This window comes from Athene cunicularia, assembly GCF_003259725.1.
Source record: "Athene cunicularia isolate RWA chromosome 8 unlocalized genomic scaffold, athCun1 chr8_part1, whole genome shotgun sequence".
Taxonomy (NCBI): domain Eukaryota; kingdom Metazoa; phylum Chordata; class Aves; order Strigiformes; family Strigidae; genus Athene; species Athene cunicularia.
The window spans coordinates 11,031,171-11,051,270 of record NW_020799109.1 but is presented as its reverse complement, the minus strand read 5'-3'; the positions used below and the strand labels follow the sequence as shown (position 1 = coordinate 11,051,270).

At 39.9% G+C, this 20,100-nt stretch overlaps 1 protein-coding gene across 1 annotated transcript in view; it reads right to left on the bottom strand.

The window, feature by feature from the left end:
* Positions 1-20,100, bottom strand: part of EIF2B3 (eukaryotic translation initiation factor 2B subunit gamma) — a 129,061-nt gene that overhangs the window by 82,837 nt on the left and 26,124 nt on the right. The window contains exons 4-5 of the mRNA XM_026854061.1: positions 19,764-19,912; positions 16,956-17,095 (exon numbers count right to left, since the gene is read on the bottom strand). Of these exons, the coding sequence (XP_026709862.1) occupies positions 16,956-17,095; positions 19,764-19,911 (288 nt within the window). The 5' untranslated portion in view covers position 19,912. The remainder of the gene's footprint in view (positions 1-16,955; positions 17,096-19,763; positions 19,913-20,100) is intronic.

Below are 20,100 nucleotides of genomic sequence, written 5' to 3'. Positions count from 1 at the left end.
CCTTTTTTTTTTTTTTTTTTTTGATTATCAACCTTCTAAACACATCTCAGGAAGATAGTGTTTCTTTTTGGACATTTACCATTTTCACTTTCTATGCTACCATTTACTGTATGGTAAGTCTCCTTGCAGAGCATGACATGGCTTCCTAGTTTTTAAAAGACATTATTTAATATAAGAAGGGCACTACAAAATACTCGGTAAAATCTGAGTTGATCAGCTCATGGAGGATCAGTAGTTCTGCTTTTACTTTTGTAAACTATCTTGGTTCAAACCCAACTAGCTCAGCATTGACCTTTTATTACAGAAAAAGGTTTATTATGGAAAGGTTTATTTTACAGACTTTATCTAATACTAGGAGATTCCACATTGTAGGTGAGACTAACTGAGGTCTGGTATTTACATTATTTGACAGGTTCTCCTACAAATACTAGGCAGCTTCATGCGTTTACAAATAAGTTGGAATTCATCATTGGAATTCATCATGTCACAAACTGCTAGAGCTGCTGATTTGGCATGCTGTGCAAAAGGTCAAGCTCTTCAACTTTCATTTGATTTCTCCCCACTTTACTGAGAAACACCTGGCTGCTTTACAGGAAGGAACAATGTGGAGGTTGAGTTTTCCACATTCAAAACCTGACTTGCATCACCCCTTTTAACATTTTCAAAATGTGTATTTTATATTATGGTTTTGCCCAAGAGAAGTGCTTTAATTATCACTTCTCTAAAACAAACAACATTGCACACATTGGAAAAAAAAAAAAAAACCAACAACCCAAACCACTAAAGCAAGTTGCCCAGCACTCTAGAGCAGCACTGCTCCAACATTCCAGTGCATACAAAGAAAGTAAGAAAAAGACACAACTCGGTACAGAAGTAAATCTCCGACTTCAGAACTGTAAATAATGAAGAAACACATATTAAATACCCTGGAAAACCATGCAAAATTTTCTCATATTCTGTTTTTACAAGAGTGCAAATGTGTTACAATATTTGCAAAAAAGGTCAAAATGTATCCAAGACCCATATAAATAGAGCCGTGCTTTTCAAACTCAGTCTGTAGAAGGAAGAGATCACCAGCTTCAAGTCTAAATGTATTCATTCCAGTGGTGAAAATAAGAAATAATAATAAAAAGAGCGAGACATACACACCAATGGACTTAGGATAAGCAACAAGTATCTGGACTTGTAAAACAAACCTTGTAATTATTTCATATTTTACTAAATGCTTTAATCTGTCACTATAGCAAAAACCCAACAAGCATTTCATAGTTGTGAACAGGCTCCTGGGTTTTTTCTCCTCACTATAGGACAAGCTTTTTGCAAAAACTGAATGCAAGACCCCTGAGGAGCATACGGGAACAGAACCACCAAATGTCTGGTTGCCATCTGTTCTACCCATTTACTCTCCCAATATGTAAATAAACGTCAGTGAGCGCAGGGACCAGTGAAACACACAGTTGCTCTGTAAAGCCCACATTTCTGCCTCTCCTCCTGATGAGCAGAGCAGTGGCCTCAGAAGCACGCTGAGAATACACCATGAAAGGCTCTTTTGGGACTTGACAGCCTCCCCTTTGAAACACCACCCCCCTCATAAATAAAGCCCTCACTGTCTAATGGATGCACTTTTTTTTTTCCAGTGTACAACTCCTGAACGAATAAACTAATGGCTGAATGAAAAAATAAACTATCCTAGAACCCTAGCAGAAGTGTGTGTTTTTCTTTGCGTTTTTAGGGTGGGTGTAGAAGAAAGAAAATAAATGGTAGAGCTTGTGGGTTTTTTACATATATACATGCCAAATAAATACAGTGCACCTTTCCCAGTTGAGCCACCGATACAAAGAAGAGAAGTACGTACTTACTACATGCACTCATGTGCTAACAAGGGGTATGTGAACATACTTGACTTCATGAATTATGCAAACACCTAAGTACACACACACACATACATCTCTTAATGAAATACATGTAACAATGATTACATCAACCCCAAACTATTATACAAACAGACGATAAGAATCAACATGAACTGATTAAAAAAACCCAGCAAGCACACACCCCAAGCAGAACCACTGCAAAGGAAGAAAAACGCACGCACAAATGCACTCTCACCACCCATTACAACCACGGGAAGGACAAGGCAAGGGTCTTAACTCAAGGAGGACCATCTAATGGATGAGGCATGAAAAAAACACTTGGAATTTCTGGCATTTTCCTCCTCTGCCAAATTTGATATACGCCATTTTGTTTACTACTGTTATGACACCGAGGAACCCTCATCAAAGACCAGGGCTCTACCACAGAAGCTGCTGTACAGACCAGGTGAAAATATCAAAAAGCATAATAAAACAAAACAGCAAATGACTCTGGGTTGGACAACTCCAGAAAACATTGCAGAGCTACACAGGCATAGGGACCGCAACCCTAACTTGCTGGTAGCACAGCTTACATATTTTGTGAGGAGCACAAGAGCCATGAAAAGACAAAGAGAAGAGTCACTTGGGCCTCAGTAATCCCATTTAACCTCAGATTCAGAATTCAGACTCAGCTGCTGATCCTTAGAGAAAAATTAGTTCCTGCAAAGATCATCCCACCCATGATCTGAGTTTCAAGGAGATGTTTCTCTTTTCCTGACCATAGATGGAGCCATGGGCTTCCACTCTAGCCATCACTGAACACAGAGTGTTAAGTCAAGTAAGGAAACATGGCATTTAAGGCCTCGAAACCTCTGCTCTCCCTTTCTAACACTGGCTAATAGCACTTCACTGTCAAACATTTCCAAACTATGAAATGCTCAGATATTATGAAATAACTTACATACTTAATCTGGATAAATACAAGACTGTAACATAAAACAAAGAGATTTATACAAAATAGAGAAAAAAAAAAAAGACCTCAAAACCAACATGTCAACAATTATATTAAACCCAGCACAATATGGAAAAACTACACAAAAACAAGACCAAAAAGCAGAATGTTTCAAGAACTCAGTTCAAGACAACCGATTTAAAAATAGAAAACATGTTTTCAATGGAACTAATTCATACCACAGATCAAAAGATGGATGCAATTATATGGTGTCATATACCAGCATAAATAAAAAGCCTTGGACTTTCTCACACCCTACATACAAAGGCAACGCTAAAAACTCTTTTATATTCAGCAATAATCGCTGGATCCCTTCTGTTCAAACAGGAGATATGAAGGTTACCACAGATAGCTGGCAGCAGAAGATGAATTTTTAGTGGTATTCACTATGCTTTTTCTATCAAGTATAGACAAGGGCAGGACCTCGTAGCTTAAACTGCTGATGGCCTCAAAAACTGTAGCCTAGAAAATGAGAAAACATGTGTTGCAAGGAAATGTCTAATTTGAACAAAATCAGCCTCAAGAGAAAGAGGAAAACAAATGTCAGATTGCATTATAACCAGAAAAGCAGCAAAATATCCACAAGCAGTAGAACCAGGTCCTCACAGAACTGAAGACAGGCAAAATATTGAAGTTAAATGCTAAAAGTTTCCAATTGCACAGTATTACGGCTGAGACTTTGACAGGAAAAGAAAAAAATTGAGATTAGATGGACTCTGTTCCTACACTCAGCCTAAATTAACACATGCACAGAGAACTTTGCATCACTTCCTGCAGTGTCACCATACAACAAGGGAGAGAGGAACAAGTTATAATTACTGCTGGAATGAAGACTGAGTTTTACACACAATAGCCTGGAACTTCACCCACATGTTGTATTAACAGTGGGGTTTGTGTGTAATGCTTTTATTATTCTAAAGAGTGAAAAGGGAAAGAACAGTTTGGCTGTGGGCAAGAGTTTTGATTGCTTGTTAGCATGCTCCAGGCAAAGCCAAAGTTACCTCCTAGCAATTGCATTACTCACCACTCTTCAGATCAGAAACTTACATCCAAGGCTTTAGAGAATCCCTTTTTATCTCAGTCTCCATTAAAAGTCCTCCAGTTTCTACACCTGTGACCTCTTTGAAGCTCTATGACTGTTGCTGTAACTGGAGCAGGGAACCTCATTTATTTTTTGATGTCGGTAGGATCTTGTTAGCTACCAACTGAAATGGCTGCCTTTGGCTGGGAATTCCCACTCTGCTTTTGTTGTAATGTCCTTGATAGCAAGATCCAGGAGAAAATCATGATTTAGTACTTCGTTAGCAGACATGAAGCATTTACCTACTATGCACTCACCCTGCAGCAGCAAGTTTGCTGTAGACCAACACTTTCATAACTCTTTTAAGGATAGAGGGCAGTGGAGGCACAGGATGTCCCTCAATCTGAAATCCAGCAGCAACCTCTCCTCACTAAAAGATGGAAGAAACTTTTTTTTTTTTGGAAAGTCGGTGTGTAATGTGAAAGAGGCTTCTTTTTTCTTCTTAAAAAAAAAAAAAACAACCAAAACCAGAAAGGTCTTATGTGGGAGCCAAGGGAGTCTCTTCTAATTTCTTGGACAGCCCTGAATTCATCAGGTGAGGATATCTTAAGGCAGTGTGAATGCCTTCACATACGTAACCTGTCAGCATCACTGTTTATCTTCTCAAAGAAAGCTGGAAGAAAGATGCCAGAAGCTGGGGAGGAGACTTAACCCCGGTCCCATCATATGGCTCATTCTATGCATTGTATCAGATGGGATCATACAACAAAAACACCATTTTAGGTTATCTTTGTATCTCAAGAACTACTATCCAAAATCAATATTTCATAATTTACATACATATAAGCTAGGAACAGGAAAGATATTCAAGCCCAGAAGGCATCCTGTCTCCTCCCAGGAGGAAGTCTCGTTACCTATTGCTCAAACTGACATGTGGGGTGGAAAAGGGTAATTTACAGTTATCAGCAACCAAAAGCAGAAGTTTAGAGATGAACACAAGTTCATAAGCTTATTAAGAACGTTTTCAAAGGACACTGGTATTATGACACTTACTGAACTGTAAAACTCCTAGTCTGGAACATAAGCTTTGCAATCCACCTTTTTCTCTGGCTTCAGCTAATGCACTTTCATCCTACTTACACAATACTCCAAAAATAATTTTCCCAGCTTCCTCCTCCAACCACATCACCATCTTCACTGGTTTCATGTTCTGTCACATCAAGCACAAGTTGTTTACTCTCCTTTTAATAGTCTATCCCTTCCACTCACTTTACATCAATAAAGGATGCCAGCTCTATCACTTATTTGTATCTTCTAAAGGGTGTGGCTTTAGGCTCCGCTATCTTTTTAATAAAAGAAATCTGCTACCCTTACACTTAGAGAAAACTGACGACTATCAAGCTATCAGTACGCTGGGGCACCAGACTGACACATACTACCCTTTCTTGCTAGGCTCTCTCGTTTGTCTGAGGTCAGGAGTCATCTCCTGCACTGATGTCCAGATCCTAAGCATCCTAAGCCACAGAAGAGACTGTTTTTCCCACATCTAAAGGCATCCAGAAAGCATGCACTGTCACTCACAAGAACCATTACTGCTAAAGCTCAGGGGAGCACCCTGTAATCCAGGCCCTGAATTCACCAGTTCACGGAGGGTGAGCCTGGCAAGAGAAATTCTTCCCTGGCTCAACTGCACGAACAGATTCCTTCTTCACAGGCAGAACTTCAGAAACAAATGGCTGTCTCCTTGTCACTCCTATTCCTGGAAGGCAGGTTTCCAGGACTACCTGGACGGCAGCACTACCAGACCTGCTGTGCAGCTGATCTTGGACTCTGTCTCACATGAACAGAAAGGAGAACGCCACAGTTGGGCTCCAATCTCAACAGCAGCAGCGCAGCAGGCTTGCTGCCAAAGCCCAGAGCTCAAGCCCAGGCTTAGCACTTAATGTAAGCAGAGCCTTAGGCAGTCAGGTGCTGTAGTCATACAAACAATAATAATAAAAAGTAGTCCTGATGGAGCTCAACCGGCTCAACTTATTGAAGGGAAAGAAGGTCTTTGCCCACAGCCCACAATTACCTAAACAGCAGATCTCTCAGCAACACAACAAAAAGCAGGCATGAGTGGATTCAGTGGCTAGAAATCAGTGTTCAGCACAGCAATAAAAGGCAAAGTGGTTTAAGAGGGAGAACAAATATAATTTGGAATAAAATGCCAACTGATACCATAGACTTAATCTACTACAATGTATGAATAAAGCCTTGCTATCTCTCAGAAACATATTCAGTAAGTCATCCATAAGTTTTGAGGCTAACAGCCCTAATTACTGTGTGCAAATTCTCTTACAGACTGGAGGATCATAATGGTTCCTTGCAGTCTCAAACCAGACTACAAATGAAAAACAAAATATATACAGCATATGTCCTCAGGAATCATTCTGCCATCCCGCAGTCAGCATAAGTGTGATCTTAAATTTTAAAAAGGGTGTGAAACTCTTTCCAAGGTCAAAGCAAGTCATTACACAAACCCCAGTTTCAATTCAGCTCCAACAGAAAACCCAAATGCCAATCTGCTCTGCAAAACACAGACTCTGTGAAACACAGCTCAATGGCATTGCTACCTCCTACCAGTCTGCACTGAGCCGAGTGTCCACTTGAGTGAAACCTGATTAGATTCATGCAAATGCTGTTTTTTTCCCCTGTAAAAACGTATCTTGTTATGTTAAATAAAAATACTCTTTTGAACCACAGATTCCTATGCTATCCTCCATGCAATACTATTTTCTCGTCTAGCACCTCTCCAATTTTTCTAGTGATATCTGGTCTGCAGCAACTGCTATTGTAAGAAAAACATGAAAATTTCAAGACCTCCACTGCTTTTTCCAGCACTATTAGTCTACATCCAGAATTTTCACCATCTTCCCAAAGGAGCTAACAGACTTTATACTACAGAAGAATGCCTTAATTTATTTCAAGAAAATATGAGTACACAATTGTTTTCCCCTTTTCAACACAGAATCAAGGAAAACTAGATAACCTGTGTGGGTTTCTCAGTTAATGTAACATGACAAAAATGCACAATTAAATTCCAGGCATCCTAGAAGTCCATTGATCTTCACCATGGCTTTCACCGAATTAAACAGTAACAGAAAACCAGTGCTGAGCAAAGTCACAGCCTCTGGAATAGCCTGTGCTGTTCACAGCACCACTTTCCTATTTTCAGTGTTACACTACTGTACCAGGCTGCAGAAATAGACACAGAGAAAAGCCCTCTCTAGCATGGTAACTCCATGTTTGGCATCTACTCCCTCCTGCATTCCCCGATAACTAGAACTACTTAAGTTAACACATGAAATTGCATTTGCCCTGAACAATTCCGTTTTCTCTTTCAAGGGATGAACACTCACTGAGGAGTTATCACCTGCAACAGGGTGTGACAGCTGTACAGAGCACAATTGCCATGAAAAGCCCCAATCTCCTATGAGGGAAGGGCTGTTAAGATCCAAACATGGGGTAAATACACAAGTAGAAATTACTCAGGCTAGAAACAAAGTAAAAAGGCTGCAGACAGCAAGGAAGAAATGTTATTCCAGAAACATATACACATAGCCTGTGAATGCCTTCTTGGAAGTATCACCCTACCTGACACCAGAGAGGCCTTGAGTCTCACGGGGAAATTACAAGCAAAAAAATTATTAAAACATCAGACCAAATGGTGACTTAACATTCAAAACAAGGACATCATTGAGGAATACTGAACGGAGCCCTACACAACTACTCCTGTTTTGTGAAGTCCAGGGTGGACTTTTTCCCCACACACTTAAAACCTTACTCTCTCTTTGGAAATAAAGATGCACAAATTCCTTCCACACAGACTTTTAATTTCTTTGAACATTCATCATGGAATGACTTTTGAAAACTATAAACCTGAGTTTGACTTACTAATGTTAAAGGCTTCCTATGTCTAATAAAGTGAGCTGATAATAAAGGATGTTTAACTCTTCATTGCCTTCATGTGTCCCTTAAAGTGCTGTTAAAGACAAAAAGTGCAAATGTTTTCTGAGATTAGTTTTATTAAAGCTTAATTTTCCCTCAACACATAACACACCATTTACATAAGACTGTAAACACTTTAAATAGAAAAAATGAAGGATGATTACAAAAATGGACACTAACTTCTATATACTCCCCAAAAAAAGAAAACTAATAGTAGTTCATAAAAAAAGGAAAATATTTTTACCAGGATACTTTTAAATAAATTATTTCAGCTATATACATGTGCAAAGAGCTTACTATGTCTGCAACTAGAATAGGTTGGTGTAATCCATCAGAAACCACATAGGGTCTAAATTAAAATATATACTGTAATACAGGAGAAATGCTGACAATTAACTTCTGCATGGAAACAAGAGGTACTTGTTAACATAATGAGCACGGCCTTGAGATGCCAGGAGCACGAAAAGGATAAGGACATGCAGTGGGAGATGCAACAATTAAAACTGACAGGCATCTCAGGTCTGTCAATGACTCCTGCTGCAATACACCTAAGGTTTTGCCTGCGTGTATAATGGCAGGCATCCTCTTTAGCCAACAAAGTGCAAATGCCTTAATAACCATTCTTGATCCTAACCTTCAGAGCTAATTGCCTCATTCAAACTTCTGGTGTTTTAGCCCTGATCCATAGTAAACCCTGGCAGCAAAATAATTAATTTAATTATCTACATTCTTCTAAAGCTGAGTAACTTTTAAAAAAAGCCAACAAAAAAACCCCAACAACCAACAACTGTTAAATCCTCTAACTCTTACCCTGCCAGGAAAAATAAAGATCAGAGCAAAGTCCTGAACACATTCATCAAGCACACAGTCAGGCAGTGCTCTATCATTCCCCCCAGCAACATAGCCAGCCTGAGCACCTGCCAGTATAGCTGCTTTCTACTAAGACAATCAGCTGTGCTTTGGGAATGGGACTTGGGCATGCAACCAATAATAAATTTTGCCTAGTGCTTCAGTGGTAGCAGCTTTCAATCAGAGGTAGAGAAGGAAACAAGATGCTACATACCGTGCAAGCTGCCATCTGATATTATACATCTGTTTTTCCCATGCAAGACTAACATTGTGAAAGGCAGAATCAGAAAAATTGCAACTTTTATTTGTATTTTAGACACTCAAGTAAACAGTATTTTCTGTCAGGTCTGCTGGAAAAAGCTGATTAATTTCTTTTTACTATTTTAAAATAGATGAACAGAATATTTAGTTAAGGCTTGCTCATAGATAGAGAGACCTTGTCTCTTACAAATGAATTTAATATGGTTTTATTTCCACTGACAGTACAAAAAATACATAACTATATATTATAGAGACTTAAGTTTTTCTTTCCATGCTCACCAAACTCTGCTCAGCTGTACCAAAAGGATTCAGATTCCACCTTCCAGCCGTTACAGCAAGCTTACTTACATCATGTGTTTGGAAAGGAGATTTTTCAACAGAGGAAGTGAAGCGCTTAGCCATGCCGTCCAAGACTCCACGGATCAGTGACCCTCAGCAGCACACAGACCACCACCGTGACATCACACTTTCCACAACATGGCTCCCAAAGATGCACATACCAAGTGAATCTGGAGTTTCAATCTTTGTTTATTTGTTCAAAGAAAGTTGTTTTTCTTCTTCATTTTGGTAGCTTTTTAGGGTTTGTTTTGCTTTGCTTTTTAAAGAGCTGTATTACTTTCAAATCTTACTTTTTGAAACTGAGAAAACCAGGTGGACCACCTGAGATGAAACATTTCATATGCAAGCACTCACCAGTGATAGCAGCAGAAGACATGCTGATTAATTCACACCATATTAGTCAGGGCTTCCATTAACACAACTAAGGGCCCATCAAGGAAGGAAAATGTGAAATTGTTCCATTGCTGTTACTCTGCTGGAACACCACATTTTAATCACTGTCTGGAGTATAGTTGAGTGACACAAGGGAGAGAAATGCTTAGCAGAAGATGAAAATAATACAGACTCAGTGAAGACAAATGCTTGATCCAGGCACACCCAATCCACCTCCTGCTTCAGCCTGAAACACAGATTCATGATTTAACCAGGTTTCTCAACCTGCTGCCTGGAGAGGCCTCAGGCTGGGAGGTGGCGCCAGACAGCAGCTGTGTAGGTCTGGTAAAATTTGGCACAGGAAACAAAATGGTCAAATATTAGAGAAGCCTACATTTCAGAGGAACTCATTTGTAAACTACAGTGACACCTCTGCTGCCCTTTTTCTTTTTTTTTCATCAACAATCTAAAACCCACAAAAAGATCTGCAGCAGTTTGATGAATGGTACAAGCAGGTAACAGAAACACAGTTCTGAAAGGGGTTTCCTGAGTCAGAGTTTAGCCTCCTGCCATTCCAGGTATGACATTACTTAGTTTATTCTAAAATACCCAAACCAACCAACCAACAATAAAGCCACAACAGAAAATCAGCTTCTCACTCTAGTGTAAAGTTAGGGGATTTTTGTCTTGATTACTCCTTCTGGAAGACTGTTTCACAATCCTATTCCGCTCTGATTAAAACTTTTTTTGTAATTTTCAGCCTATGCAAATTAAAACCCAACTACATTCCACTCTGAATATCTTATCTCCTTTTCTAGTGTTTGTTCCCCATTTGATACATTTGAGTTCCACAGCTGCATAGTATTCCAGACAAAAAAAAAACACCCAAACCTTTCCATTGCCTTAAGGGATAGCGTTATTTCTTATTTATACCATAAAAAAATACTTTACCTGATAACATTCTAGTCTTGCATTTCCCTTTCCTTCCTCCATCAGAGTGGCTGCTCACCATCACCTTATTTCAACTAGTACATTCTCAGACATTGCAATTAACTCTTGGGCTCCTAGATCCTATTACAAATTCTTGTTACTAATCCCCAGAATCATGAGTTCTGTGTTACCAACACTATTACTGTGCTATAACATGGTAGGTAGGTCAGGGCACATATATTTTGCATACTGGTCCTGTGCATCATCCAAAGGAGGTCTACTAAGCTGCAAGAGAAGGCCTCTAAGAATGGTAGTAGAAGTCAAATAAATTAAGACATAAATCTGGACTGAAGAAGTCAGAGCAACATACTGGAGGGAATAACCCCACTAAAAGCCCTGATGGACAAACCAAAGACTGAAAAGAAGCCAAAAAGACAAACCAAAGACTTGAAAGAAGCGTGTCCACTAATACCAGCTACAGAGGAAAAGCCTTCCTAAGTGAGCCAGGAGATTTCATTACATAACATTTTAAAAGACATCAAAATAAGTTAACATTTAAAAAGGCAGTCTTCTGCCCATAATTATGAAAAAAAAATCACCACTGAAAGATGAGCTGCCTACAAAAAACAAAACTGCACCATCTCCTACCACAGCATGCATTAGACAGCACTCACATCTCTTCTCTTGCTAGAGAACATGTCGGGTATCACCACTGAAACTGTCAAGACTCCTATCAATTTCCTTGTTATTCAAATTGAACACATCTGAATGCTCTAGCCAGTGCTGCATACTAATAAAAACCAGAAACAAGGACCAGTGATAGTTACGGAAGAGAAAACAATTATACATGATTTTAAAAAAAGAAACACCACACCTGTTAGAGGCCCCCTTCCACACTGCTCCAGGAAGTTAGCAAGCTTTGGATGCTAAATAAATAAAAACAGGAACATGGAAGTTATCAAATTACACCTTAGTACCTGCTCTGCCACACTTGTAATATCATCCTCAGTTTACAGCAGCATGCTGAACACACTCTTTTACTAAAAATGCCAAACACTGATCTCATTCAAAAATCTCTTAATCTTGAAGCACCACGTGTGAGGAAAATTAAAAACAAATCCAGAGCAAGTTTAGTGTTTTCTCATCATCTATGGAAGAGGTATTCAAGCTGTTCATGGTCAGGGCTAGCTTAAGCCATCCTTACACCCAAATTATTTGCTCATTTGTCCCTAATGAAAATCTACCCTTTAGAGAATCTGACTCTTAAGAAAGCAAATTATTTCTTCCCCATTACAAATTCTACAGGCTCCTTAGCAAAGCACGCAAAGGCTGTGTGCCTCCCATGCCTGTAATGGATGAAACAGTGACCGGTAACAGCCCAAGTGATTGATGAAGTAGGAAAGGTATCTCAAGAGAGTAGAATCAGAAAGTGACAGGAAAGAAAGGGATGTGGAAAATGAGATTCCATGAAGGAGAGAGTTTGATTTAGTTTCATACAAAAATAATTGTTTACACCTATGCTATTTTTTTTTTTAAATTTCAAGCACTCCCTGATAGGTCAAGAATATTCTCTAATGCAAATAATAGATTAAGACAATAGCAACATGGCTCCAACCAAAGCAGAAGACTAAAACATATGCTCTTTAGAGACAAAGGAAAGCATAGATTCTGCCCTAAAGAGCTCACAACCTGCTTTTACTAAAGTACATTAGATGAGGCAGTATTTACCTATTACAGACTTAGAGAGAGCTGACTTTGTTATTTAATCTATAAAAATAATTTTCTGAGTTTCAATGTAATTACTGACAATGATTCTTGAAAACAGACAACATACAGCAATATTTTAAAAGTCTGGCATAAAGACTGAATTCAATAAATTGCATGGGAGTACTGCTTTAACAGATTTGGAACCTAAGGATATAACTTCTTGATTCATTGCTTGTTACAATCCATCAAAGTTGCTTGGTTTATCATAGCTCTTTGTTGTCTTCAAAAGATTTAGTGAAAGATTTTTTTCACTACTTTGAACAGCTTTTCAAATGCTGACAGGCACACAATTGAAGAAATCCATGGTAGAGCCTCTTTTTGTGTCCTGCAAGTCTTGCTGGACCTTTCTCACTTCCATACTCAATAACTCAAGAACTACTGAAGTTTTCACTAAGTGAATCACTCCAGAATTACTCTAGTATAATTGCACATGTGAACAACTGAAAGAAAGTTTGGGCTAGAGAGCATTTAAAATAATAAAAATCTATCTTCCTGTAATGAATTTACACAGCTAGAGAAGCAGATGGTCATGTTCCAAAATACATTAAATTCCTCTACATACCATGCTCTTGCCAAGGCCCCATCTGGAACAGGGGAGCTCTCTTCACTCTTCATGACTAGGAAAGGTCATCAATCCAAACCTATAGGCATGGAGGGCTGGCTTGTTTCTCTGTTTAGGCTAGATCAGGAGGTGACAGAAATCTGTCTCACTAGCACAGATGACGAGGTGACAGAGACCTGTAAACAGCCCTATGGTGGTAAAGCTGCAGTTTCAACAAGAGCATTATTATAACATCAACTGTGAGTCTACATTGTCTATGTTCTACCAATTCCCATCCTACATATAAAGGAGAAAAAAATTAAGCCTTTGCTGCTTCATTTTCATTTTCATATTTTGAAAAGCCATTCATTATCAGTCGTGCAAAAGATGAGCAGAAAACTAGGAACTTAAAAGGCCAAAAGAATAAAACAGACAGTGATATTAAAAGTATATCAAAAAACCAAAGACTAGACAATAAAATGACAGCCATGGAAACTGCCATAAGGCACACAGACTATAGCAGGGTCCTGAAACCAGCAACATTCTAGGGAAATGCTGGGATTGTCCACAGGAGAGCAATTAAAGGATCTGATCAACAGTTGTCACAAAGTTCTGAAATTGTTTCTGTATCCCTGTGTAAAACAAAACATTTAAGAACTAAACAAGTAATTCCTATACCCATTTTTTGCTTTTTGACATCATTATAAGTGCTGACTTAGTGCAAAACATTGATAAGTGTTATATTATCCAATCAAAAAATAATATGAATACAGGCAAAAAATATAATCCCTATCAGTTTCTACTTCATATGCTGCAAAATTATTTTTCAGTTACTTAAACCCAGACCAATGCATTCCCAAATTTGGGACCTTTTAAAAGTTATAATCTCGCACACACTGAAAAAAAACCACAACGCTCACAATTCAGAAACTAGATTGTGGCTCTACTGAAGTTTCTATTTTGGTAGTTTCCATTTAAAACAGCTTCAAATCATATTTAATCTCTTGTCCTGCTGGCTTTTTCAAGGTGGGGAAACAGTATGCAGTGCACAAAGTATAGAAAGATAATCTTATGCATGAAACCATGAGAGATTTGAGACAGATGTCCAGTTTCCAGTACTGTTACAAATCTCTTTAATGATCCTAGGTAAGTAACTTCACCACATTAAGCCTTAGTTCTCGAGTTGTGCAGACAAACTGATTAATGCTGTTAGCTATTCAGATCCCAGAATTGAATGTTTAAATAAAAACAAGCAACACCACCCATCACACAAGTCAATTAAAGAACTACTTGTAAAGAACAGGCCAGACTGACACTCGGGCCTAGAAACCCAGCAAGTGGAACCTATGCTATCAAGTTCTCTGTTGTTCATTACTTCTCAAGCAGGTGCTTTTATGAATCAAGTTTAACATAATATCTATTGTGAGAAGGATACATTCAGACTTGCAATGAACATAAAAACCCTAATGAAGCTGCTACCTTGTCAATCAGGCATAGGTTGAGACAGCCAAAAATAACAGGAAGAGTTCCACTAGAGCAAAGAGCATGCATCTATCAACTCTTGAAGAAAATATGTCAGAAGAATCCAGTGTGTAGAGTGGGCGAACAGCAAACAAAACCTTGAACAGCCTTCCTTTGCTCTCATGAACTTCTGAACAATCAGGAAAGAGTAAGACTGGTGGAGTCAGTTGCTTGTTAGTGTGAACCAAGACAGTCTCACCTGGCCCCAAAACCACCAGCACCAAAAAGCGATAAAACAACAATGCAAACTACCTTCTCTCAGTCCTTACAGGCTTTGCAGGTAAGTGTTCTCAGGCTACTAGTGAATACAATTCTGTAAATCTAATCTTGACATCTAATCTTTAAAGTATCAAGCTTCATTAACCAAGGTGCAACACAACAAAAAGGCCAGGAACTGCAGGCACAGCAAGCAGCAACACTGTGCTGGTGGAACTCCCTCAGTCAAATGCTAGACAAGGCAGCAAGTCAAGAGATTTTATGTTTTAGAGGAGTCCAATATTTATGCATCTCTCAGAATTTGTGATCAGCAGTTCAGCTACCCTTAGACATATTGCTTGCTGTGCATTTATAATCTTGGCTTTATTCCCTGTCACTTGCGTTGCACACAACTGTGCCATGTTACCTTGTTTTTATTGAGCATACTTGCTCTTCTGTCTGTGGGCAATTAGCTCAATTTCCGACAACTAAGTTTCAGCAACCAGTTTAAACTTCTCATCAGACTTTTGGCATGGGTTGCAAAAAGCCTGCCAGCAAACTATGGCCACAAGCAGCAGTTGTTTTCACCAGGGAAACTCATTCTTCAGTAAGATCCCTTTCCCGCTACACCGCAGACATAGCCAACATACAGCAGCTTTTCAGCTACCTCTGCTGTGGAGTTCTCTCACCTATATCACACAGGAGAGGGCATACCCTGTAAGAGGTGTACCAGTGGTATGTGCTTACTAGAGGAACGACTCCAAAATACACAGTACAGCGATCTGCTCAAGAACTTAGTACAGGCTTATTTCAAATAAGAGACCACTTTGTTCTCTCTGGCTAGGCAAGCAAGACATGGAATAAAAGGGTAGAATCAGTTGCTGCCATTCATACACAGCTGACTGAAAAAGGTGTGTGTTTTTCAATACTACCTCACATCTTCTCTAACCTTTTTTTTTTTTTTTCTGAATAAACAGAAGATCAACACTGCCGCCTCTGAAGACAGTCTATTTTCTTACCCCCACATGCTTTACTGTTGTCTGCAGGCTTCCCTCTAAGCAAACTTGCCTGGATTACCAAAGAGGAACACCCAGACAGCAGGACTGATTGCTCTGATCAGGCAATAAACCTGTAAGATCAGGGCTACAGTTTCCACTGCAGATATTTCCTTACTGCATGCACATATTTTAAAAAAATACTGCCAAACTGAATTATGACAAAGGGCGATTCTTCACATGACAGAAACACTCAATTAAGTTAAACCGATTTTGCTGATTTTCTTTTCCTTTTTATATCTTCTCTTCACCCTCTAAATTATTCTCGTCTGCATTAATCTCTTGCAGAATCTCTTGTTGTGCCACCTAGACACCCATATTTGCCTGAAAAGTTTAATCTTGTCTCAACTGGAGTCTTTCTCTTGGGAGTACACAGCCTATTATACTGCAGTTTATTACCTTCAAAAATAGCCTGAAGACAAAAAGACACCTCAGGACTTAAAACAGTTCATTGATGTCCTGATGTAACATTTATTTAAACAGCCAGTTTGGCCAAGATGGCCTAAACAGACAGGGAACAAATTCAAAAGATTAGGTGCATGACAATGACAAAAACAGAATTCTATCCCAGATCATGGTAAGAATGCCAAGCAGTATTTCTGCCTTACATGTGAGTGTTTTAATTGTGCAGCTGGAAATTAAAATTCTATAAACTGGCATTTTTATTAGAACAGCAGCCCTTTATCATATTTGGGCACTGTTTATCAAAAAGCTTACCATATGACCAAGCCAGCAAAAGCACAGGAAAAGCAGAAAACTGAAGACTGAAGCACAGAGCAAGACACTTGCCTGAGGGCACAGGCAAGCCTGTGGCAGAGCCAAGAACTGAATATAAACTTCCTTATGTATCATCATATTGCCTAAGCTAAGGCAACAATGAATATTTGTGCAGAACTACTTCCCAAGCACTACATGGACAACAGCTATCACCCATCATATCAAAAACTGTATAAACAAATACACAATTCTAATTAACCAGAAAAGTTAGCCAGAAAGTTAACACTGACTAAGAAGCAGCCAGTGCTCAACCTGGATCTACTCCAGCCTTCCTAGCTGTCAATTATAGTCATTCAGAGTCTTTGTTTGAGTTCCCCCATGAGGTGACCTTTACAAAATTCAGCTCTTCTGAAGATCAGGAAATTCAGTTACCCACAACATCATTACACAGGACAGCTCTTAAAGGACAATGAAAGAAAAAAATATTATAAACAGATATCTTTCAGTCAAGTTCAGTATAAGTCAGCAATACCTTAATTTTCTGGTGAATATGCCTCAGTGAATCTGCTGTACCCATGTCCATGTTGTCACTGATGCACACAAAATCCAGTTTCATTTTTGTGTCCAAGTTTAACATCTTTTGGATTTCCTTCCTTGTAATCACAATCACCTCTAAAACAGAGGAAAGTGGGATGAGATCAAGCAGGGGAAAAAAATATTCATCACAAATAGGATTCACTCATTTCTTATTTACAAAGGCTGATGGAACTGTCAAAAAGGCTTGAGTAGCAACACTGGGTTCTACAATAAACCAAGCTCTTTTGGCAATAGCAACTTTTGAAGAAGAGAATTAAAAACTCCTAATAAGATGGAAACTATTTCTCCTGCTTTGTGTGGGGTGGAGGTTGTTACTGAAAAGGAGGCATGTATGTGAGTGGCATGAGTTAGCAAGACAAAACAGAAATATCTTCTATCGTTAGCGAGCGACCTCAAACCATATGTCCTCAAAGAGACCAATGAGACCCTGCATTATTGTCAGCAACGCTTTAGAGCTTTGTCTTTTTTCCACCCTGACTCTGTATAATCCTCTGCGGACAACGCCACCAACCACAGCATTGCAATACAATGGTTAAACTATTTCTTAGCACCAGCTTGGCAAGAGAGTGGAGTAATATGTGAGCAACAAACTTATTCCATCCACATAAAAAAAAAAAAAAAAAAAAAGGTAAATGCATATTTAAAGGATACTGACAGTGGCAAGAAAGGGTATCTTCCACAATGAAGAAAGTGAGAACAGAAGCTCTGCAAATAAAAGACTGAGAAAACAAAACTGCAAGAAACCTTTTCTCTTGGCCTCAAGAACTGGAAGGAAAAGCAACAGTCAAACCCTGAAGTTAAAATAGTCCACCCTCCTGCCCTAAACCCTGGCCCCCAAACCCCAACAGTGTAACATTGTATTCCACATGGAATTTTAACAGAGAACTATGGGAAATAATACAGCCCTCAACCTAGGAAGCTCCTGTGGCAAGATACACACTAAGAATAAACCCGTATCAATCAAAACTGAGCTCATCCTGAATCTGTTAACAGAAAAGAGGAAGGAAGTGTAAACATGAGAACTGTGTGTCAGTTTGGTACCAGAGATATGGGAGGGCTCCTCTCCCACTCCCATACCGGATGCCAACTTGGATTCAAAACAAGCTGAAGAATCTAGAGAAATGGATGGAAAGCACAACTTGAATTAGGGAAAGAAGCAACTGATGGAGAAGGAACTGGTGTCAGGTGGAAGTTGTAAGCCCACACAGTTCAGCATGTATCTGGTGAGCTGGACAAAGGTCTCCGAAATATTAATAGAGATGAAACACTTTCAATTGGGATAAAAAGGACGCAGTGAATCAGCCTACTTACTAACATAAGCAAGTATGAGGAACTAATGCCTCATTAATAAAAATTATGATCCAGGGACATAATTCATGCCACTAATACAGAAATGCACATCTTGGTCAGGCAGCAAGAGAAGAGCAGAAAGGGGCCAGCTTGCTTACTGAAGCTGCATACACAACTCTGAACATCGAAATTCTCGTAGGGGAGAATAAGCTGAAGAGCCATGTGTGAGAAAGGAGGAATATCTGACCATAACACCACCTACTAGTAGTCAAGAACATCAAGTAGAAATGGTTATTTCTGAACAGAGCCACACAAAGCACAATATTGGTTACAGAGAAGATTCTAGCTACCCATATAACCATATCACAGGATAAAAGTATGGTCCCAGCAAAAAAGAGACAGGAGAACAGCCAAAGAAAGCAGACATTCGGAAAGGAGATTTCAACAAACAGGCAAAAAACAAGGGAAAAAAAGTTCTTAGGGATTTCTGAATGAAACAAAATGAAGGCAGAGTCTTAAGTTTACTCTTTATTCTGTTCCTTCACACCGAAACAGTAAGAAACTGACATGGATAATCATAAACTGATCTTTACATCTTCACAGAAAAAAAAAAACAGTCAGGAAAAAAGACACAATGTCAGGATGAAGTACAGAATAATTGCACAGTCACGCAGGAGAAGCAAAACCAAGAGAAGCAGAAAGACAAAGGACAAATACAAACATGAAAAAACAGAGACGCAAAAGGTATCAGGAGGAAGTTTTATAAGAAGCAGGGAAAACACCATATAAAGATTATGTCCACCACTCAAAAGGGAAACAAAAACCCTAAACCCAGAAAATACTAAAGAACTTCACCATGTACTAAATACCATTTTAGCCCTCCTGTGAACCAAGACCCACTGCTGAGCATTACAAGCCTGCTACTTCCCCCCGCCCTATTCTGTCCAAAACCCAGTGCCTTGGCTCCATGCTGCAACAAGGACTAAATGCCTCAGACACAGCAAGTAACCCTGAACTTCAGGCCAGACTAAAACAACAAACCAAGAGATATCCCAGGAGAGCTGACATGCTTCTCACACTACTCTCACTAATAATTTAGAGAAAGAAACAAGTGAGACACTCTGGGTTAACAACAGAGGGAAAGGCATCAAAGTTGGGAAATGCATATAGATGAGAAAAGCCTTGGTGAGGGGAGAAGAGGGGGAAGAGGGCGCTGGCACAAGAGATGCAGCCTGGAGTGAAGGAAGGGATGTGACACGGTCCAACAGCATAGCTCCAGTGCAGAGAAAAGATCTGCTACAGCACCTGCCCCGACCAACAGGGCACCTGCGACAAGACGATTAGAACAAGAGGGGGCGACAAACGAGAGTGGCGGAGGCGACCATGGAAGCCTGAAGAGACCAGGATAAGCGTATCACCTACACGCCCCCATCAAGACACCGTCGCGTCTCACCTTCGAAGCCGGCGCGCTCCAGGAGGTTCAGCGGGTACCAGAGCAGGGGCCGGTTGCCCACCGGGAGCAGGGGCTTAGGGATGCTGGAGGTCAGGTCCGTCATACGGGAACCGCCCCCCGCCGCCATCACCACGGCCTGGAACTCCATGCTGCAGTGGGAGCACAGGGGCAAAGCCTCACTCAACCACGGCAGAACCGAGCAGACCCGAGCCGCGACAGGCCGAGCCGGGCCGGGCTAAGCCCGGATCGGTTCAACCTGGACCGACTTTATCCGTCAGCACTTCTCGCAGTCGTGCATCGGTTCCTCGCTTCCCCCGCGCCCCCCACAGCCCTTGGC